The following is a 23,431-nucleotide window of genomic DNA, read 5'->3' on the forward strand; positions in this document are numbered from 1 at the left end:
GGCAACTTTAAGAGTTGTGGATTTCAACTCCCAGCGTTCCTCAGCCAGCGTTGAAGTCCACAACTATCAAAGTTGTCGAGGTCGAAAACCCCTGGTATAAATAACCAAGTAACAAAACTTACCAGGCGGCGATCACGCATGCGCCGCGCTAAGCCCGGCTGCGGTGCTGGGTCTTTCCTCGCTCGCCGCTGAACCAATATTAGCGGTTTCAACCGGACGCCTCATTATCGCCTCACAATTTCTCCTCCTTACCTCAAAGGAAGGGCTTTGGGGGTAAACGGAGCGGCTGGGCTATCGGCCGGCGCTGGTCTGAAAGGGAGGCTCCATCCAGGCGCAAATCCCACGAGGCTCCGGCTGTCTCCTTAGTGAGCGAATTGCACACACACACACATACACACACCAAAAGCTCGCGCTTTTGTCTCCCCCCTCCTCGCGTTTCTTTTGAAAGCGAATTTGCAATTCCCGGGACTCGTGGCAAGTCGTAGGGAGCACTTCACCTCAGTAATACGGCTTAAGTGGATAGGCATGAGGGCGCAGAGAAACTGTGGACCTCCAGGTGGATCTGCAATTGCCTATTTGTATAAATCCTGTACGCAAAGGAAGTAAAAACAAAAGGAACACACAAGAACCAGAAGGATATTAAACCTGCTTGCAGGTTGAATCACTAAGAAAACACTGTAAACCTATCTGGTGCAAAGTTGTAAGATCTGAGACCACAAAGTCATAATCTTTGTTCTTTAAATTTCTATGTCACAGGAAATGTTATAGGAAATTTCTTTCCTATGACTTCTCTGGATTTTTTTTTTTTACAATTTACTTTGTCTCCTGAAATTCCTTATTATATGCCCTTTGTTATACGGCTCAAAAAAATAAAGGGAACACTTAAACAACACAATACGTATAACTCCACTCTCCCCAAGCTGTGGTCAAAAGCAGTAGTCATCCCCATTTTCAAAAAAGGAGACCCATCACTAGTTGACAACTACAGACCAATATCACTATGCTGCGTCCCTTGTAAAATCATGGAATCAATTATAAATCGATCAATCACCCTTTACTTAGAATCTAATAACCTACTATCAAAAAAACAATTTGGATTCAGAAAGAAACTATCCTGCAACCTACAACTACTTCACTGCAAAAACATCTGGACTACCCATCTTGATCAAGGAAAATACATCGATGCAATTTATATCGACTTCTGCAAAGCCTTTGACTCAGTGGTTCACGACAAACTTCTCCTAAAACTCAAATCCTATGGCATCTCAGGACTCCTCCACAACTGGATTACTGCATTCCTGTCAAACAGGCAACAAGTTGTCAAAATCGGAAGCGCCATTTCCACCCCCGTCCCTGTCAAAAGCGGCGTTCCCCAAGGCAGCGTACTAGGTCCTACTCTTTTCATCCTATACATCAATGACCTCTGTGATAATATCGCAAGCAACTGTGTGCTTTTTGCCGACGATGTGAAACTATTCAACACCACTGACAACACACTCACTCTCCAAAAAGACCTTGACTTTGTTTCAGATTGGTCTAACACCTGGCAACTTTCAATATCAACCAACAAATGCTCTACCCTCCACATCGGCAAAAAGAATCCAAACTTCGCATATGAACTGAATAAACAAATTCTCGCAGCCAACCCACACTCAGTAAAAGACCTTGGAATACTAATATCAAACGACCTAAGTGCTAAAGCCCACTGCAACAATATCGCCAAAAAGGCTTCCAGAGTTGTTAATCTGATCCTACGTAGCTTCTGCTCTGGCAATCTCACACTACTGACTAGAGCCTACAAAAGCTATGCCAGATCCATTCTCGAATACAGCTCATCTGTCTGGAACCCATACCACATCTCAGACATCAACACTCTCGAAAACGTCCAAAGATATTTCACCAGAAGAGCCCTTCACTCCTCCACTCGAAACAGAATACCCTACGAAAATAGACTATCTATCCTGGGTCTTGAAAGCTTAGAACTGCGGCGCCTAAAACACGATTTAAGTATTGCCCACAAGATCATATGCTGCAACGTCCTTCCGGTCAATGACTACTTCAGCTTCAACCGCAACAACACAAGAGCACACAACAGATTCAAACTTAATATTAACCGCTCCAAACTTGACTGTAAAAAATATGACTTTAACAATCGAGTTGTCGAAGCGTGGAACTCATTACCGGACTCGATAGTGTCAACCCCTAACCCCCAACATTTCTCCCTTAGACTATCCACGATTGACCTCTCCAGGTTCCTAAGAGGCCAGTAAGGGGCGTATATAAGTGCACTGATGTGCCTATTGTCCCCTGTCCAATTGTCTTTCCTTATCTCATATGTCATATATATTCTCTCCTTATCTATATCTATATATCTATATCTATATCTATATATATTCTCTCCTTATCTCTTATATCATATATACTCTCTCCCTCCCATCTACTTCTCTTCTTTTTACTTTCTATCGTCATATATATTACTTAATGTCTATTCTCTCCCATATGTATTGTGTATTGGACAAAGAATAAATAAATAAATAAAAAGTAAATAAAACGTCTGTGAAATCAAACTGTCCACTTAAGAAGCAACATGGATTGACAATCAATTTCACATGCTGTTGTGCACATTCAGCTTTGTACAAAACAAAGTATTCAATGAGAATATTTCATTCATTCAGATCTAGGATGTGTTCTTTGAGTGTTCCCTTTATTTTTTTTGAGCAGTATAAATTAAGATGTCTAATGCAGACATGACCTTTCTTAAGGATAACAAGCTGCCTCCAGTGACTGCCACCAGCCATAGTTCACAAAAGCTACTGATGATGAATTCCCCAAACCTCCTTATGAAAAATGAAAGTATTGCCCCTAAGAAGCAAGATACAAGTGATAAAGACAGGCTAGCAAAATGTTTATTACAGTAAAAGTTGTTCTATTTGTAGAATACAGGCAACCCTGTTTTATTTTATGGGTTCATCTTGTAAATTGGTGTAAGATTTACATAAAGTAAACCGCTCCAAACTCAACTGCAGGAAATACGACTTTAATAACCGAATAGTTATGCATGGAACTCTCTACCGCACTCTATAGTATCATCACCTAACCCCAAAAACTTTACCCTTAGACTATCCACTATTGACCTCACCTGATTCCTAAGAGGGCATGCAAAAGTGCACTAGCATGCCTACGGCCCTGTCCTAATATTTCTCTTACTAGTATCATGTAAGAACATAAGAACAGCTATGCTGAATCAGGCCAAAGCCCATTGAGTCCAACATTCTGTGTCACACAGTGGCCCACCAATTGTACATGGGGATCTTGAGCAGAAAGAGAAGGCAAAACCCTCCCATTCCCCTTTTACCCAACAAATGGTACCCAAGGGAATCCTGCCTGCCTCAATCAACAGAGGCGGCACTTGGACATCCGTTTCAATAACTACGGATACACTTGGCATCCATGAATCTGTCTACTCCTGTCTTGAAATTATCCAGGCTGATAGCTGTCACGACCACTTCTGGAAGTGAATTCCATAAACCAATGACCCTCTGGGTGAAAAAATATTTTCCTTTATTTGCCTCACTCTACCTATGAGCTTTAGGGAGTGCCCCCTCGTCCTAGTCTTGTGTGATAAAGAATTTTACTCTATCCACCTGTATATAAATATAGTTATTTTGTATTCTACCAGTATGTACTTGAAAAAATAAATAAAATAAAGATGGGTGGGACTTCCAACACCCAGAATTCCATACATCTTGAAAAGTTGCCAAGTGTGCAAAACACCAGTGTAAAAAATCATGGAACTGCGACACAAGGGACGCTTGTGTGTAAGGGAATCGTATTCCATATTTTCTGGGTTTCTGTGTCAAGGTGCCATAAACATGCCCATGTTTTCTACTTTCTCCAACTCCTCCACTGTAAAACCATGTGTGGATTTCCCCTCCCACATCACCTGTAACTGACTCTCCATAGATTTTCCTCAACCATACAATTCTCTCATTTCTAGTTGTATTTGTGCCTTATTTCTCTCATGCCCTCTTAACACTTGGTTCCCCCACTCTTCCCTAGCAATTTGATAGGGACTTGATAAGGCCCGAATGCAATGCTGAGATTTAAGATATTTCCAAGGGTCAAAGGTATAATAAAAGGCTAAACTGTTTATTGAATAGCACTCAATAGTGAGATGAGCAGCATGTTGATTTAATAAAATAAATTTAATATGGCCCTAGTAAACCCATAGCAGATTTAAAATATGAAGATGTGTTTGCTAGTTTGGGGCTCAAACTGTAAGGCATTTTAAAATCCGTATTTTAAAAGGTTAAAATAAGATTATAAGGAGTACAATGTTTTTGTTAGAAATCACCTAATTTAGGTTGTGACAGTTAATATACATGGCAATATTTAGCTGAATTACAATGATCCAAACAATTTAGAATGTTTGAGGACTAAGTTGAGCACTAAGTCATCCCCAAACGGTAAGTTGGACTGAGAAGTTGAAAAATATCCCACAAGGAAGCAACAAGCCGCCCCGAGTCACTTCAAGAAGAGCGGCATAGAAGTCTAACAAACAAACAAACAAACAAACAAACAAACAAACAAGCAAACAAACGAGGAAACTGCAGGGATAGGATAACCAGAAGTCAAGCTTGACCAATGGAAAACATGTCTTTAAAGTAATATTTTTGCAGTTAGGAAGGTAAAATAGAGTACTCATTTATAATTTGTTTATGAACTGCTACAAATATATATTCCATGTTCATCAAAAGATAATTTATTACAGTTCTTAATTACATTATTATACACATAACAATAACCAATAAAGACACATTCATAAAATTATTACGAATATAAATTTACGGTACTTCATAATTGTGCGTTGGGTATTCAAGAATAGTGTGTTGTATTTTCGTAACTGGGTGTTTCATTCACATAGCTTAGGAATCAAGAAAGAACAACTGTTTCTAACAAAAAAAACCCCTATTATGTTAGTTACATTCAAGTCCTTTTCATAACCATAAATCACATAGCGTAGCTGTTTTCAGCAAGGAATATGGTAGCCCATTTTTTCAAAGTGAAAACACTTAATATTATGTATGACTTTATTTGTAGAGATTTCACTAAGAACCACAGCCCAGGCAACCTATGTTTGCAGGAGCTGAAAATTAAGCATGCCGAACAGGCTGATTTTTCTTCTTGTACTTGAACATGCTGTGTAAAGCAACATGTCAAATCTGCCATGCAAATCTGCCAGCTTACCAAAGCAGTTTGTTCCAGATATTAAACCGTTTTCAAATGGATTTGTTCCCCAGTGTTTCACTTAAGTGCAAGTATATGACAAGCAGAGCTGTGGCAACTGATAAGTGACTGGAATAGTAGTCCTGCGCTGTAACATATAACATATCATTCATATAACATATTCCTTCTTCTCCCGTGCTAAGGCTGATGTGGATGTCTGACTGTATAAGATAATTGCTATCTTACCATAAGACAGTGTTTTGGAAACGTTTACTTCATTGGGAAAAAAACAATATGTAAAAATGCTAAACTTTGTAAAAGTGTGACATCGTCAATCATAAAATCCAAAATTATTACATGAACACAAAATATACAGTGTTCCCTCGATTTCCGCGGGGGATGCGTTCTGAGACCACCCGCGAAAGTCGAATTTCCGCGAAGTAGAGATGCGGAAGTAAATACACTATTTTTGGCTATGAACAGTATCACAAGCCTTCCCTTAACACTTTAAACCCCTAAACTGCAATTTCTCATTCCCTTAGCAACCATTTAGATTATTACTCACCATGTTTATTTATTAAAGTTTATTAAAAAAAATATTTATTAAAGGCGGACAAAAGTTTGGCGATGACGTATGACGTCATAGGGCAGGAAAAACCATGGTATAGGGAAAAAAACAGTAAAGTATTTTTTAATTAATATTTTTGAAAAAACGTGGTATAGCCGTTCCGCGAAGTTCGAACCCGCGAAAATCGAGGGACCACTGTATTTGTAAAAGTCAGCACAATTCAAACTTTTTCTCAAGCAAAGTGTTGAATTCTTACTCAATTTTTAACAAAATTAAAGTCGAATAATAAATTGTCATTAGTTAACATAACTGTGGTGCTCAATAATTTAATTTTGCTGTAAAATGTTTGTTCTATCAATTATGAAATATGTAGAATTCACTTTCAGCTGCTTTCATAATTTCTCCCCCAAACAGAATTCTCCATTACTACTGATCGCTGCATTCACAGTACAAGATTGCTGAAAACACTGTTAGCTTTTCTAGTATATAAAAAAAATTACTTGCTTAAAGGGGATTAATCACATCAACTTATATAATCTCATGAGCCTATCAGAATACAAATTAATTTTTCAAAGATTTATAAAATATTAAAATGGAACACTGAACATTTTTGGTATGTGATTGCCTTTTGTTTTAAAGTATAATGGACAATATTTAGATCCTATAATGCAGAAAGAAGTATAATTCATTCTATTTCAAAATTTTGTCAGGAATTAACACCCCTGCAAAGTATAGACTCCTAAAAGGTAGTATTTGCTATAAACCAAATTATGAATTCTTATGCAACACTAGGTCTGTTTTTTTGTTTTTACAGATAAACCACTTTTCATTCTATCCCACTTTAAGCTTTAGTAAGGGGGGAAGGGAACTGAACACACGGATTATATTTTCAAAATGTAGTAGTTTTATTTTGTGTCAAGCCCACTATCTTACAAAGCCTATATATGTGAAAAACACACGACAATTGATTGCTTTCAGAAAGCAGTTCTGCATTGACAATTGATTGCTTTTAGAAAGCAGTTCTGCATTGCTAAAAGTCATGGAAAGTCAAAAGTAATTCAAATATTGAAGCTTTCTCCACAACCGCACGTTCCTTTGATGTTCGGGTTATTGAAAACAAATTCACTGGACAGTTTGTCTTCTACGTAGTCCATTTCAGTTCCTAAAAGTGTAAGTTGGGCTTTTTTTTCAATAAACACTCTGACACCTTTTTAAAAAGAAAAAAAATGTGAGATTTCAAAGATTTAGCATACACTAGGCTTTTTTAAACTATTTAAAATATTGGTACAATATAATTTATATATTTCACTACAGGCCAAGAAATATTTAATAAGTTATAGATATTTCTTTAATACTGCTTGTTTTGCATTTACTCTGTGATGTGCTCTGCAAGCCACATTAATAATTGTTTGGTATTTTTTCAAATATGTATGAGGCTAAACATTCAAAAGGAGGCAGATTTAGTTAAAAACAAACAATAAACAAACAAACCTTGAGAGAGTCATTGATTTAATGGTAAAAGCACCATGTTTACTTAAAGAAGAGAATCAACCTCTGTCAATATTCAACAGAAAGATGGCATATAAATAAAAAAATATTCTTATCAATAAGGGTATTCATCTTGTTGGATTTAAAGGCAAATGGGCTGTGCTTTGGTGAGAGCATGAGATCACAACGCTAACTGATGACATGGCTCCCCAAATCAACAGACTGCAGAAACTTAACACTGGACTTCAAGCATTTTGCAGTGTGTCCTTCTCTATTCTTCCTCCATACTCTGCGTCCTTGGTTTCCAACTGAGATGCAAAAGTTTCTACTCTGTTGATTTGGAGAGCCATGTCATCTGTTGGTGTTGGTTCCACTGTGCTTCATTAAGTCCAGGGTCAATGCAGCCAGAAGATTTTAGAGCACTTCAGGCTTCCTTCCGCAGATGAGCTTTATGGGGATGCTGACTTCATTTTCCAGCAGGACTTGGCACCTGGCCACACTGCCAAAAGCACTAAAATCTGGCTGAAAGACCGTGGGATTACTGTGCTTGATTGGCCAACAAACTCGCCTGACCTGAATCCCATAGAGAATCTATGGGGCATTGCCAAGAGAAAGATGAGAGACATGAGACCGAACAATGAAGAAGAGCTGAAGGCTGTTATTGAAGCATTCTGGTCTTCCTTAATAGCTCAACAGTGCCACAGACTGATAGCTTCCATGCCACGCCGCATTGAGGCAGTAATTGCTGCAAAAGGAGCCCAAATCAAGTACTGATTACATATGCATGCTTATACTTTTTAGAGGTCTGATGTTCTATGTACAATCCCTGTTTTATTGATTGCATGTAATATTCTAATTTTCTGAGGTGGATTTGGGGTTTTCATGAGCTGTACCCCATAATCATCACAATAATGACAAATCATTGCTTGAACTATCTTGCCTTGCATGTAATGAGTCTCTCTCATATATTACATTTTTAAGTTGTGTTACTGAAATAAATGAACTTTTGCACAATATTCTAATTTTTCAATTTCACCTGTACACACTGCAAATAGATTGAGTTGGAAATTAGAATTGGCAATGACTTTTCAGTCTTACTATCCCAAGTCAACTTACCATCTTGTACTACCTCTTCATCAGAATCTCCTTTTGATTTTGTATATTCTAGTGTATAGGAAAGGCCATTGCAACCTCTTGTGCGTACACCTACTTTAACCCCTACCTAAAATATAAATATTAACATATTAGAAACATTTTTGCATAAAGCCAACAATTCTCAAGTGCTGGAATTACTGTTTAAATGATTTTATCCTAAATTGACTATAATAATAATAATAATAATAATAATAATAATAATAATAATAATAATAATAATAATAATTTATTAGATTTGTATGCTGCCCCTCTCCGAGGACTCAAAGTTTTAGTGCAAGTCAGCCATACACACAGATATGGAGTCCTTTTAAGTTCCGTTTACTTTTGAGTAGTGTTACCCAAAACTATACTGTAAGTCTCGTGGAAACCAAAATTCCCCAAATGGGACACGACTAGAATCTGTTCACCTACATAAAACTAGTTTTGGCCATCTTTTAGGGAATTAGGATCAATGGCTTAGTGAAACAGGGCTATTTTAATTTGTACACAGAATGAAATTGGGATGTTGTGATTCACTCAAAAAGAGTTTGGCGAGGGAGAGGGAATAAACCTGCTTGAAAGATGGAAGGGGCAGGAATAAGTATGTGGGAGTGGTGAGCACCTGGGAGAAGAAAGATATAGGAAAGTTAGGCTGTGCGGACTAGAGGAATCAGCCAGCAAAAGTGACTGAGAAGGGAGGGGCTGGTAAGGTGTTAGACCATGTCAGGCTAGTGTCCAGGGGAGGGGGGGCGGGCTGTGTCTGATGCTTTGTTTGAAACACGGCAGTGTTCTAAGGTTTGGTTTTGCAGAACCTTTGCAAGTTCAAAGTGATCTGGTATAGCTTCCAGATTGCATTGGTTTGTTCTGAAATAAATCATTTTCCTTTTTCAACCATACCCCCTTCATACTTTACTGATAATTGGCTAGAGCAGTGGTTCTCAACCTGGGTGTCGGGCCCCCTTTGGAGGCTGAATGACCCTTTCACAGGAGTCGCCTAAGACCATGGGAAAAGACAAATTTCCATGGTATTAGGAACTAAAGCTTCTATTCTGGCGTCTTGGAACTTATTTTTACAATCCAACCAATCAGGTGTTTACAGTGGGGGGCATCCCTCTGATCTTCCTTCCAATAAACATAAAGCTCAATTTGGAGAATTGGTGCTAGACTTATGGTTGGGGGTCACCACAACATGAGGAACTGTATTAAAGGCTTGTGGCATTAGAAAGGTTGAGAACCACTGGGCTAGAGCAATATCTATTACCAGATTGTGATGGGGTCTTGAACATCAAGTAATGCCCAGAATCCCATCTAGCACCACTTACATGGTCATGTTTGTCTTTTAGTAGTTGTTTGATCTTATTCACGGCAGATGGGGTCTGAAAGATATGAAGAGATTTTGCATTACACAACTCATCAATTGCATCTTTTTTAAAGCAAATTTATCAAGTTACAAAAAAGAAAAAATGAACAAAAAGAAAAAATATTAAAAGTAGAAGGAGATGAAAGGGGTGGGAAGTGACAAGACAGAGGGAATCAAAAGAAAAAAATATATAAAGAATGACTTCTTTCTTCAGATCTAATAAAATAACCACTTCACTCTATAACAAAACGTTATAAATAATATACAAATATTGGATTATATGTTTTATTTTGTCCCTTTTATTCATAGAAAGCTATAACCAGTAAGAAAATATGTATTTCATTTAATGTTAATTGTTTTGTTGAACTAAAAATGATGCTAATATTTCTCAGCTGCTATCTGTTGATCTTTATGCATTGCACTAATCTAAAATAATATTTTGCCACAATATGAATTCAGCTGTTTTTCAGCTTATCATCTTTTGCATGTTTTTTTTAAAAGAGATACACCTATAATTCCAAGCTGTGTGAATAATAATAATTAGGCTTCCCAACATTCCAGTAACATATCTTTTGAATGATACTTTCCCTCCCATGGAGCTATCAGTTCATGAATATCTAGTCATTATATATATAGTCTGTAGAGTGTTTCTTCCATCTGTATTTACTGTACACCCGAGTCCTACGGATTGGGCGGCATTAAGTCGAATAAATTAAATTAAATATGCACTTAGGTAAAGACTGTATGTCTTACTGCAAAACATGGTGTGATTGTAATTTCTCATTACATTTATAGCTGCATGCATAGAGTTTATTACCACCAATGTAATACAGTATGTTGGAGGCAGGTAAACAGGTTTATGAGAAAAATCCCATTTTACAAACATACATTGATTTAACAAAAACCTCTTACAAGGTTTATAACTAAGAAATAGCTGTAAATCCATTGATAACTTTTGGGCATGCTAATGTTATATTTTTGTGTATTATAATTTTATGCATGAAACCAGACTGGGTGACTTTGGGCTAGTCACACACTCTTAGCCCAACCCACCTCAAAAGGTTATTGTGGGGAAAATAGTAGGAGGAAAAGAGTATTATGTATGTTCACCACCTTGAATTATTTATAAAAAATAATTAAAAACTGGTTAAAATATATAAAAAATAAAATTATACATCTTACTTTTAAAATTTAAAAGTATCAAGAAAGTGGTAATGAATGGCCAATATTTATAGTATTGTAAGACAATATTGCCCGATGTTTTCTTATGTATGACTATCGTATTTAAAAAACATTAAATGATTTCCAGATGAGGTTGATTTATGTCAGACTCTACGCAGGCTTGGCCTGGGAGGGAGACCTCTAGCAATTTAAAGGGCTTGGGATAGCTTGGGAAATTGAATAATAATTCCAGAAAAAAGCAGGGGCAAATCACTTTGGTAACACTGTTCACAAGAACTACGTGGGCATGATCCCAAACTTCTTGGATTTAGTTTTGCTTATGAAAATATAAATCATATTCTTTCAGATCTCAATACACTCAAGAGTATTTAATCATTTCTCCATTGAGATTTCCCACCCATAAAACTCAACATTGCAGAGCAATACACAGAAGACTGAAAAATTTTAATGTGCCAATAGCTATGTATATATTCATTCTTATGTAAACAGCTTGATCTCAAATTCAGATATTCCTCAACTTATAACCAAAACTGAGCCCACATTTTTTCATTGCTATGCAAGACAGTGAAATGAATTGCATCTCATTTTATGATCTTTCTGCCAGTTAAATGCATCACTGCAATTGTTAAATGAATCTGGCTCCCCGCATTGTCTCTGCTTCAGAGGCCAGCTGGGAAGTGATCACATGACCTTGGGAAAGTGCAACTGTCATAGATACATGCCAGTTCCCAAGTGCCCCAATTCTGATCATGTGACAGGCGGTGTGCCACAAGGATCTGTTCTGGGTCCTATTCTTTTTAATATATTTGTGAGTGACATAGGGGAAGGTTTGGTAGGGAAGGTTTGCCTATTTGCCGATGACTCTAAAGTGTGCAATAGGGTTGATATTCCTGGAGGCGTCTGTAATATGGTAAATGATTTCGCTTTACTAGATAAATGGTCTAAGCAATGGAAACTGCAGTTTAATGTTTCCAAATGTAAAATAATGCACTTGGGGAAAAGGAATCCTCAATCTGAGTATTGTATTGGCAGTTCAGTGTTGGCAAATACTTCAAAAGAAAAGGATTTAGGGGTAGTGATTTCTGACAGTCTCAAAATGGGTGAACAGTGCAGTCAGGCGGTAGGGAAAGCAAGTAGGATGCTTGGCTGCATAGCTAGAAGTATAACAAGCAGGAAGAGGGAGATTATGATCCCACTATATAGAATGATGGTGAGACCACATTTGGAATACTGTGTTCAGTTCTGGAGACCTCACCTACAAAAAGATATTGACAAAATTGAACAGGTCCAAAGACGGGCTACAAGAATGGTGGAAGGTCTTAAGCATAAAACGTATCAGGAAAGACTTAATGAACTCAATCTGTATAGTCTGGAGGACAGAAGGAAAAGGGGGGACATGATCGAAACATTTAAATATATTAAAGGGTTAAATAAGGTCCAGGAGGGAAGTGTTTTTAATAGGAAAGTGAACACAAGAACAAGGGGACACAATCTGAAGTTAGTTGGGGGAAAGATCAAAAGCAACATGAGAAAATATTATTTTACTGAAAGAGTAGTAGATCCTTGGAACAAACTTCCAGCAGATGTGGTAGATAAATCCACAGTAACTGAATTTAAATATGCCTGGGATAAACATATATCCATCCTAAGATAAAATACAGAAAATAGTATAAGGGCAGACTAGATGGACCATGAGGTCTTTTTCTGCCGTCAGACTTCTATGTTTCTATGTTTCTATGACCACAGGAATGTCACGAGTCACTTTTTCTGTGCCCTTGTAACTTTCAGTCACTAAATGAATGGCTGTAAATCAAGGATTACTTGTATCATCTAATGTATGGCGGTGTACTTGACGCCTATCATCACACACATAAGAGTAGTGTGACAATAAAATATAATAATCATTTCCTTAATTTATATTTAAGACCTGCTTTGAATTCAAAGCAGCAGGAAGCTAATAACTTCAGCCTGATCATGGCGAATGCGATTTTGCCGAAATGTTGCAAAGACACTCAAAATATTACATGGGGTAAAAGCCAAACTCAGAACAATATACTGTATATATATGTATGTACATATATAATAATAATAATAATATATTATATAATAATAATATACATATATACACGTGTGTGTGTATGTATGTATATATACTGTATATATAATGTGTGTGTTACATATTTTTGCTGATATTGAAAAGGAAGGGAGACTAGTACAGATCTATTTCAAGCTATTTTTCTCTCATCAGCTAGCCATGCCCTTACTAGGATTTGAACCTGTGCAGTCTGCCAATAAGGCAGTAACTTTAATCTCTAGACCACAGGTTCTCCTCTCAGCTCATTCGACAGGAAAAAAAAAATCTATGTATGTATATATGTGGGCATATATGTATGTATATGGGGAGGCGGGTAACCACAGAAAACACAGCAGCATAAAACATATTTTTTCAGCTCTACTTCTGATATTTGGACTTTCAGTTTAGATACAATAAACGGACAATTATAACCGGGGGAAAAACAAAACAAACGTAAACTGTCGCTACAAGGGCTTCTAGTGCTACAGCTCTCTCTCTCTCTCTTGTCCATACAACCCTCCCATAACACAACCGTGAAAAGTCGTGAAAGCTCATCTGCCACCAGCTGCACGACCCTTAACACTTCACTAGAAGCGATATTTGTGTCGCGTCTTTCACCCAGGGAACGTCTGCCTCAGGTGGGAAGCAGATGAGGCATATAAAAAAATGGAGCAAAAAAGATTACAAAAGGCGGACAGAGCATCAAAGCGGCTGCTGTAATCTGCGTCAGACCGTCACTGGGGACCCCCTTTCCCCACCCCCCTCCTCTTTTTATCCACGCCTGCGCAGCACGCTTGTTTACCAACCAGTAGAGCTCTCCCCCCCTCCCCGAGCCTCAACCCCCGCTCTGCAGCGAGCGACGCCAGGCTGCACGTTGCAACACCGCCTCGCCCCCAATACTGACCAGAGTGAGGGCTGCTCGGGTGGCTTGAATCTTCCTCTTGCTCACAGCCCGGACGGTGGCTCGGACCATGGAGGAAGCCATGACGCCCCCTCCCCTTCCTCCCTCTCAGCCGCGTCCTCCAATGTTGTCCATATGCACCCAGCGGTCGGAGCTAGGCGCGTTGGGTGACGTCATCGGTGGAGGGGAGAGAGGCGGTCCTTGTTCGGGGGCTGTGGCCGTTGATTGGCTGTATCGCACGGCGGTCAGTAGTCCTGGGCGGACGGGTTGGTTACCGGGGTGGTTGCGTTCCTCCGCCCTTTCTTGCAGTCCGCCCAATCGCGAGGTTGGAGCCAAACCGTGGGCGGGTTCGGAAGAACGCCGGGAAACTGAGGGGGACTGACGAAGAGGTGAAGAAACTTCTCGGATGAGAAGCGAAGCGTTTTCAAAGAAAAACAAATTGTGAAGACCCGTTGCCTTTTTTTTGGGGGGGGGGGAGCACCTTGGGGACAACCGTCACCTGGGTGACTGAGAATCTCCATAGAGTCCAGGGGTAGGCTGGCTCTTCTATGACTTGTGGACTCCAATTCCCAGAATTCCTGAGGCAATCATGCTAGCTCAAGAATTCTGGGAGTTGAAGTCCATATGTTATGGAACAGCCAACTTTGCCTCCCCTGCCATACATTGGTAAAATGTCTAATTTACATAGAGCGAATGTTAGGTTAAAGTGGGGTCCCCAAACTTGGCAACTTTAACACTTGTGGACTTTAACTCCCAGAATTCTCCAGCCAGCTGAGTCCAGTTGAAGTCCACAAGTCTTCAAGTCCAAAAGCTATGCTGGCTGGAGAATTCTGGGAGTTGAAGTCCGCAAGTTTTAAAGTTTGAAGATCTCTGGGTTAAGGGAATATGATAGCTAGAAAAATTAAAAAACGGAAAGAGAATAGTAAACATGCTTCTCTCCCATTTTTAATCAACTTCTCATATTTGTTTTGAACTGAATTTCCCCTGATATTAGGATCGCTTTGGAAAATTTATTTCAAATCGGCAGACTAGGTTTGGCAATCAGTCCCCAAGGGAATGAGCTCTGGAAATTTAGTTTAGGGTTCCTACGCTTGCAGAAAACAGCTTAGGCTCCAGGCCATGATCTGGGAAGTGTAGTCATGAAAAATTGGCTCAGCAGTTTAAGAAAGGCACCCATAACCAATGAAAAAACAGCTTGAAATCGACTTGTATTTATTCAGTTTAATCTGGTAGTAGCCTCAATAAAATCCAGATGTCAGGTGGGGTTTCCCACTGAGAAACGTAAGACAGGTAGTCCTCAACTTGCAGCAGTTTGTTTAGTGACCAATCAAAGTTGCAACTGCACTGAAAAATGTGATTTAGGACTGGTTTTTTTAGTTGTGACCTTTACGGCAGCCCCATCAAAATTCAGGTGCTTGGCAACTGGTTCAATTGCCGTGTCCTGAGGTCATCATGTGATCAGCTTTTGTGACCTGGCAAGTACAGTCAATGAGGAAACCAGATTCACTTAGCAACCATGTGACTAACTTATCAACTGCAGTGATTCACTGAACAACTGGCGAGAAAGGTCATAAAATGGGGCAAAACTCAAATGTCTCACCACAGAAATTTTGGGTTCAATTATGGTCAACTGGACTACCTCCGCAATGTACATGTAAGGCAGACAGGTTTTTTCACCCTTCTCTAGAAACATTTTTTCCTCTGCTCCTTTTTTTCTTGGCATTCAAAACAATCCCATTTGGTGAAAAGGGATCAAATTGCTTGCAGTCTCCAACACTTCCCATCCCTGAGGACCACAGCTCAAGCATAATTAAAGGAAATTATACCTCTGTATTTCTCCTGGGCTTGAAAGAATCACTGTATATTCATCACACCTTTCATTACTATTACATAGATTTATATTTAATAAGTGGCTCCTCAAAACTTATTTTATTTTTGTTCCTTTGATCTTATTGTTGTTTCTTATTATTCTGAGAAGAATAATCACCAGTTACAAAATTCTATAACTTTCTAAGGGGAAACTTACTGAATAGTTTGCAGGCTATGAAGGGGTCTGTATTGCAAAGGGATAATTGAATCACTATCTGCAAATGTACTATCAAAGTCCTACTGAGGGGTAGAGATTGGAAAGCCAATTGTTTGTGCTGGGTGGGAGAGGGGCAGCATACAAATCCAATAAAGAAATAAATTTGTAATTCCAAGAGATCCAAGAATTTCAGGAAACCTGCATCAACTTGGGAATGGCTGGCTGGCTGGCTGATTTTACTTGGAATCTTCATAATATTAGCTGGCTCATAGCCAGTTAAATAGTAGGAAAGTCTCCACTTTGTAACTTGGGAAGAGGTACTAGGTTACAAAGCAAATTCCAGGTTTCTTCTAAAAGCTCATACCTGCATCGTTATAACAGAGAGCATAATAATTCAAGACAACTTTCCAGCATATAACTTACATTTTGTATTTTCAGGCATTGGTTTATTTCAAATACAGTATTGCTTTTTTTGTCCCTGATCTTCCTCCAAGAACTAGTTTAAAGTTTCCTCATGTTTCAGAGACCTTAAGTGCGTTGTCGTCTTATTTGGGTAAGAGAATATGCACTTCCATTCAAATTTTGGTAGAGCCTTGTTTCTGATAAACATTTCCACTTCAGTTCAATTCAGATCCCAACCCTGAAAATTCATTTGAGGCATTGTTTAATCTGCTGCACTGTGTTTGGTGGTGGACTATTATCTCACTGTGCAATGCTAGTGTTTTTAAATGTTTCTTCTACCTGTAGACTTCTTTGTAGTATCTGCTATTGGACCTGGGATAAATTACTTTTAAGATAATAGACAAAACAGCATGTACTGTACATGTTTTGATGTGAAGTTTAATCTTCAACATGTACTTGATTATATTTTTATTTCAAATTTTGTTGTGCCAAATTAAAGCAATTTATCTATGTAAAGTATATTTACATGGATTTTTTTTAAAAGAACAGAAACTACTTTTCTTTTGAGAGTTCTTATTAGAACAGAGGTTTTCAACAAAGCTGCATGCCAACTTTAATATTTTATGCTGTATATTTTAAAATGTGTCAATATTTTTTTTTAAACTTCACTTGTTAGATGCCTTAAGTGAAACTCTGAATGAAAAAGGGATGAAAAGTTTTTATGCACTTATAACAGTAAAATTCTGTACAACAGTTACCCAACCATGCAACACAAAGAATGTAGAAATTTAAAATATTCTTTTGACTGTTTTATTTCCAAGGTCATAAATAACAGTTTCTTATGTTTTTGCTGTATATTTTCTCCTGGAAAGGCTGTACCGGATCATCTGCAGAAAATTCTGACATAAAACTTTGATGATGATGATGATGATGATAGTGATGATGATTTAAAAGTAAATCCTTGCCCAGCACACTCATGTTTAGGTTTCAATAAAGCAGAAATGCATTCCTTTGTTTTACTCCCTTTGTTTCCTCAGAGGAATTTTTTCAAGTTGTGGACAATGGGAAATAATCATATAGCAGCAGCAAACATAGCTAACTTGCTTCTCACTCTCTCTGTACAGAAAGGACAGCAGCATAGCAATCATAATAAAATAGAAGGGAAAAATTCACTCATTGGCACTGCTTTCCACAAAGATTTTTACATAAAAGTTTACTTAATGTCCATGTTTTAGTTGTCCACAGTTTAAAATATTTGCAAATATGGCAGTAGCAGTCCAGAAATATTCCAAACACTTACACAAGGAATCAATGTTCAACATTAATAAATACCCCTTTTAACCTTCAAAAATAATATTTTGAAGGTGACATTATATTTGGCTTGCACATCATTTAAGTGCACTCAAACATTCACACTGAATGTAGAAAGTCTTAGAAGTGATTTGGGTGAAGGATTTCCCTGATCTACATGTTTTACCTAGTAAATACAAACATGATTTTCTATTAAAATGCTCAAACCTATTCAGAGCAAGGATTCATGGTATGAACAAACATTAAAATTCATTGCCTTTGTAACTTTAGCAATTTAATTAAAATAAAAGGTGTTTTCTCTAGATTTATGTCAAAGACAGTTTTTGCTGCTGTTTTGTGAACCTAAAGCCTATAAAAGAAAATAAACTTTTCTGAAGGAAATTGATGGTCTGTATTGCAACTGAAAGATTGCTTCAGTTTCTCAAGCATCTTGTTGGGGTCTCTTCTGTGAAGCGTTTCCCTGAGTCATGTATTTACTGGAAAGGCTGCCTATATATGAAGACAAAAAGACCGAAATGAAGACATCAACAGGAAAGTTATCAACAGTTTTTGAAAAAAAAACCCTCACCACTCAAAGGTAAGACAGTTCTTCGTAACTGAGGAGAAATGGAACATTGGTAAAGCTTAAGTAAATATCCTTTTTCAAATCACTAAATCCATTTTATACTACGGTATTTAAAATTTTATAATCTCAAACACTAAACACCTGTTCTTCCCATCCAGACTCAACAGTTTCACTTGGACAGCCAAGGTCAAAGATCAGGGGAGGACTGCTAGCCAGAATGCTAAATAGGGTTCACCGTAGCAGCTTGTGAGTACTTGCAGGGCCAGCGCGATTTTGCTTCTGCACCTGTGGAAATAGCAAAATCGTGCATGGAGCCGCAGGTGCGCCTGTGTTTCGGCATGCGCGGAAGCAAAAACAACTTGCTAAAACATGGGCGTGCCTGTGGCTCTGTGCACATTTTTGCTACCTACACAGGTGCAGAAGAATAATCGTGCTGGCCTCGTAAGCACTCATGAGCCGCCACGACGAGCCCAATTTGGCGTTCTGGCTAGCAGCCCTCCCCTGTCAAATATGTATTAATTGGGAAGCACCTACATACTGAAAAGTGGTGTAGGCAACGTGATTGAGATGATAGGCTGCAATTCTTATCACCCCTCACCCCTAGTCAGCGTTCCCCGTAAGTTGTGCTCGTGCGCGCCCCAAAATACCCCCCCGCGTGCTCCCCATCCCCCTGCCAGCCCGATAGGAAAAAGAGAAGATAGTAATAATAGTAATAGATTTTGGTTTTGTTTTATTATTAATTTCTTTTAATAAAAAAGATTTTTTTCTTGTTTCTTTGTTTATTTATTTATTTATAATTCTATGCCGCCCAGTCCCAAAGGGACTGCCGCTCAGACACTATACTTTTCCGCCCACACAGAAAAAAATTTAGAGGGAACATTGCCCCTAGTTATAGTGGCTGGAACGGGTGGGAATTTCAGTCCCATACATACAGAGTATATCTCTGCACTAAGCCAAAAGATGTTATTGCTTTTAATGCAGATCAGCAAATGACAAACCCATCTTGAAAAGCACTGCCTCTTCATTAATGTAAGAAAATATCAATGACAACATCTGTATATTCATCACATGATGCACAATTTTGCTCAGGCTATTGCAGTATTGGTGAACTGTTTTGGTACCGAGTGCCGAAATGGGAGTGCGTGCATGTGCATGCTGGAAGAGCAGCTGCCCTGTGCGCATATGTGCATTGGGTGGCTGCTCTTCTGGTTCCTGGCATGCTCATATTCACTGGCCAGCTGCTCTTTGTGCAGGCATGCACGCCAGAAACCAGAAGACCAGATGGCTGCTGCACGTGGACGTGCCAGAAATCAGAAAAGCAGCCACTTGATGTGTGCATGCGCACAGAGTAGCTGCTCTTCCAGTTTCCAGTGCTCCCATGCACATGTAGACAGCTGGCTGGTGCGCAGGAACTCGCAAGAGCAACGAGCGATAGCTTGCATGCCCGGAGAGATGGCTCTGTGTGTCACTTCTGGCATGCATGGTATAGCTTTGCCGTCAAGGGGCTATTGGGTTGGATCCTAAAAGCCATTCATGTAGGAAAAAGGACAGAAATAGATGCTCTTGTTCTTTCTTCATGCTGCATCCCCCATATTGCTCTCCAAAACCTCTGAGACAACCCCACACCTCACCCAAAGAACTGGGTAGAGGGATGCTGGGGAAAACACCAATCCCAAATTTTTAGTCGTTCAGCAAAGAGCTTACATAAATCACTATGGCAAAAAAAAGCTGAGATACTTTTTAATCTATTTAAATCAGGGGTGGGCAATTAATTTTGCCATGGGGCCGCATGAGAAATTGGGATGGTTTTAGAGGGCCGGACTAATATAATTAACTCAGTTCTACGACCTCCACGGGCCGGTCACAGACAGTGGGCAGGCCGCATCCGGCCCTCGGGCCGCATCTTGCCCAGGTCTGATTTAAATAATTACTTCTATATCTGTGATAGTGAACCTATGGCACGCGTGCTGGAAGTGGCGACATGAGCCGTTGTCCATTGCTCTTCCAGGTTCCAGCCAGCTGGTCTTCTCACGTGCTAGGCAGCTGCCCTTCCGGATCCCAGTGTGCACATATGCACCGACCACTTGGTCTTCTGGTTTCTGACATGCATGAGCATGCAAAGACCAGCTGACCGCTGGAAAGCGAAAGAGCAGCCGCCCGCACATGCATGCACACTGGGCGGCTCTTCTGTTTTCCGGCATGCACTCCTATTTCGCTACTCGGAGTCAAAAAGGTTTGCCAACACTGATCTAAATCATTTCTTACTAAGGTTTGCATTTTTTTAAAAAAAGCTTAATTTACAAACCTGACTGGGGACCCAAAATTAGTTTCCCTTTCTGTTTCTTTTTTTCTTCCTGCGGAGATAGTCCCTTAAAAAATAGATAAGAAAAAGCATAAACAAACACTTGGAGGTAGCTAATATATAATAACAGAAATAAAATCCTGCAATATCTTAACAGATATTCTATTTGAAATGATGTACTACGAATTTTATCAGGTATTAAGATAAGAGCTAATCTTATTATTTTTTTAAAAATCAGTACATAATTTACCTGATTTAATCGACCAGAGTATTTAACAGCACTGGATATAGGGGTCCCACATGGATTTTCTAACACCAGAAAACCTTAGAAAGTTAAAATTATAGCTTGTAAAAAAAGTTTATATGTCTGAATCAACCTTCCAAATACCTCAGTCAAAAAATCAGCTCCAAAGACCTGTTAAACCATGGTTTGTTAAAGATATCACAATTGTCTGAATTTACGCACTATCTTGTCTTTAATGATAGCTTATAACTCATAATTGCATTTATTGAACATGCCAAGACAAAACTAAACAAATAAGGTACAACTTTTGGAAGTTTATCCTTCAAAAGAGGTCTAATGGTTTTGATTTAGTTCTCCTGAAGACATTAATTACTAAGGTTACGATGTGAAGTAAAGGGAAGAGGGACGAGTTCTTACTCTTTAATCCTGAAATTTTCCAAGTGAAAATTTCCCTCCCTTTCACTACTCCCGCCTTCCTTAATCCAGAAGTTAAGTACTTTTTGGGGGGGTAAGGGTAAAATTCTCAAGCAGCAAAGTGGAAAATTTTATAAGTTAGTAAAGGAAGAAAATTCTTGATTTAATATATTCCCTTTCACTACACAACAGTGAAAATTTGCAGACACAATACCCCTTAAATAAACTCTCTGTTATATCCAAAGTACTCTGCACAATTTAGTTAAATGTATCTTACTTCCATCCCAAGCAGGCAAATGACACAATGTCAATCATTTCTAATTTTATTATTTACATTAACAATGTCATATTGACTTGTTTATGCAAATAACATAAAATGACATTTAGCAGATATCTGGGTATAACAGCCATCTCCTCTATTTGGATGGTCCCTTAAACAAACGCTACACTTATAGTGTTCATAATATATTATAAAAATGCTTTTATAATATAAACATCACTTTTTAAAGCATTTATTATTTCTTTTCTACGAGAAGTGTTTTAAGCATCAATGATTATATCCAAAGCTCTTATTTCATGAATGGAAATGAATTTCATTATTTTCATTCCTTACACTAACTTACGTTAGTGCACTTAATTTGCTGACTAGGCATCCCTTCCAGCTGACAGGCTAGGAAACAATTTTCAATGACTTCCCCTTTTGACTGCAGTTCTCAATGCTGAGTGTTAATATCTGCACTGCTGTAGATCCAAATCATAGCTTTAGAAAGATAAGATCAATTCTGAGCCATCAATTTAATCCTGATGATATAGAGTAAAGCATCCCTTAACAGTATTAGACTGGAGCTAGAGTTCATACCTGCAGCTCCTTTATGTTGTGGGCATTCTTTTTTTATGTGTCCTTCCCTTCCACAAATGAAACAACGTTTTTCTCTCAAATCTCTATCTTCTTGCCTCTTCCATTTTTCTCCCATTGGCTTGGGAGATTTCTCTTTTCCAGTTTCCATTCCTCCCCTTCCTGGTTTATTTTTGTTAGGCGCACATATTTGCAGCTTTCCATCCTTTAACAACACTTCTCTTTCTGTAGTTTTAACTGGGGTATCTTGTTCATCTTTACTTCTTTTTTCTTGATTTTCTGTGTATCTTTGGTTTTTAGGATCTTCACTGTCATGCCGTCTTCGGAGTCTACAACAATATTGATTGAAATAATTTTTCTTTTATGCAATTTAAGGCCCGAGAAGTGTATTATAGCAAAATCATTTAAAAATGTTACTGGATTTTTTTCTCCTACTGCACATCTGGGAACTAACAGTAAAATACATTTACTAGTGTTTTTGCAATTGTACTTCCCATCTTTAAGTTTTTAATACTGTATATTATTTCTGTTCTGCTTGTATTTTCAAATTTATTTATTTATTTATTAGATTTGTATGCCCCCCCCCCCCCCCCAATAGACTCGGGGTGGCTAATGACAAGACAAATTTACTTGGAAGATTCTGAATCAAAACTAAAGGCATTGATTAAAACAACTGTGTATAATATGCAATATTTTATTAGATCAATCTAATGCCATCTTTTTAGTAACACAATAGTATTTTCAAATTATGAAGATTCATCAATTCAGAATACTATTCATGTTTTAAACCATTTATCTTTCAAATACAGCACTAAAATACAGAGGAAATATTTTTAAGTTTCTAATAATTAGATTATTTCACACGAGCAAAAACAAACTTACTTTCTCCGCATCGGGCAGTCTTTCATGAAATGTCCAATTTTACCACAAATTCTGCAACACCTGTCATTTGGGGCCAATTCTCCTTCTGTAAGCATTTCTGGATCAAAAAAATATTCCTAGCAAAGCATTAAACATAGTGAGCTTTTAATATCTGAAAACATTAGGATTGTCTCTAAAGCACAATAAATAAAACCTACTTCTTAAGTCGGACTCTGCTAGTACTGTATTTAATTAATTGTTTATTTCAGTAAGGACTCTAGAAAATATGTAAATCCAGTTCATATATAGACTCAAATTAATTTGAAATAGCTAAAAGCTGTTTAAAAATGCAGGTTTAATTTTATTAAATGAGATAAAACTGCAATATTTGGTTACTGATCAACTATTTGTGACATGGAAATATTTAAGCATATGATTTTGATGAGTAAGAGCTTTGAATATTTTTGTAAAAATTTGTTAGTTTCTAGAGTACTTAAAATATCTTGTATATATATAT

General features: G+C 38.1%; 2 protein-coding genes across 3 annotated transcripts in view; both read right to left on the reverse strand.

Moving 5' to 3' along the window:
- Positions 1 to 4,739: 4,739 nt before the first annotated feature.
- ISCA1 (iron-sulfur cluster assembly 1) lies at positions 4,740 to 14,099 on the reverse strand. The gene is made up of 4 exons (XM_070742777.1): positions 13,937 to 14,099; positions 9,739 to 9,792; positions 8,399 to 8,504; positions 4,740 to 7,001 (listed from the first exon to the last, which is right to left on the reverse strand). The coding sequence occupies exons 1-4, from the start codon at positions 14,015 to 14,017 to the stop codon at positions 6,853 to 6,855; spliced, it is 390 nt and encodes a 129-aa protein (XP_070598878.1). The 5' UTR covers positions 14,018 to 14,099; the 3' UTR covers positions 4,740 to 6,852.
- Positions 14,100 to 17,157: 3,058 nt separating this feature from the next.
- TUT7 (terminal uridylyl transferase 7) overlaps positions 17,158 to 23,431 on the reverse strand; it is a 42,830-nt gene continuing 36,556 nt past the window's right edge. The window contains exons 25-29 of one of the 2 annotated variants that reach the window (XM_070742778.1): positions 22,936 to 23,051; positions 22,057 to 22,382; positions 20,790 to 20,863; positions 20,543 to 20,606; positions 17,158 to 18,161 (exon numbers count right to left, since the gene is read on the reverse strand). In XM_070742778.1, the coding sequence (XP_070598879.1) occupies positions 18,094 to 18,161; positions 20,543 to 20,606; positions 20,790 to 20,863; positions 22,057 to 22,382; positions 22,936 to 23,051 (648 nt within the window). In that variant the 3' untranslated portion in view covers positions 17,158 to 18,093. The remainder of the gene's footprint in view (positions 18,162 to 20,542; positions 20,607 to 20,789; positions 20,864 to 22,056; positions 22,383 to 22,935; positions 23,052 to 23,431) is intronic. The other variant, XM_070742779.1, reaches the window with a different exon arrangement.

This window comes from Erythrolamprus reginae, chromosome 2 (genome assembly GCF_031021105.1).
Source record: "Erythrolamprus reginae isolate rEryReg1 chromosome 2, rEryReg1.hap1, whole genome shotgun sequence".
Classification (NCBI taxonomy): domain Eukaryota; kingdom Metazoa; phylum Chordata; class Lepidosauria; order Squamata; family Dipsadidae; genus Erythrolamprus; species Erythrolamprus reginae.

Coding starts and splice junctions, on each gene's coding strand:
- ISCA1 (XM_070742777.1), bottom strand. CDS start 14,017: ATGGCTTCCTCCATGGTCCGAGCCACCGTCCGGGCTGTGAGCAAGAGG. Junction 8,505..9,738: donor TAAAAGACAAACATGACCAT/GTAAGTGGTGCT, acceptor TTTATATTTTAG/GTAGGGGTTAAAGTAGGTGT. Junction 7,002..8,398: donor TGAAGAGGTAGTACAAGATG/GTAAGTTGACTT, acceptor CTTTTTAAAAAG/GTGTCAGAGTGTTTATTGAA.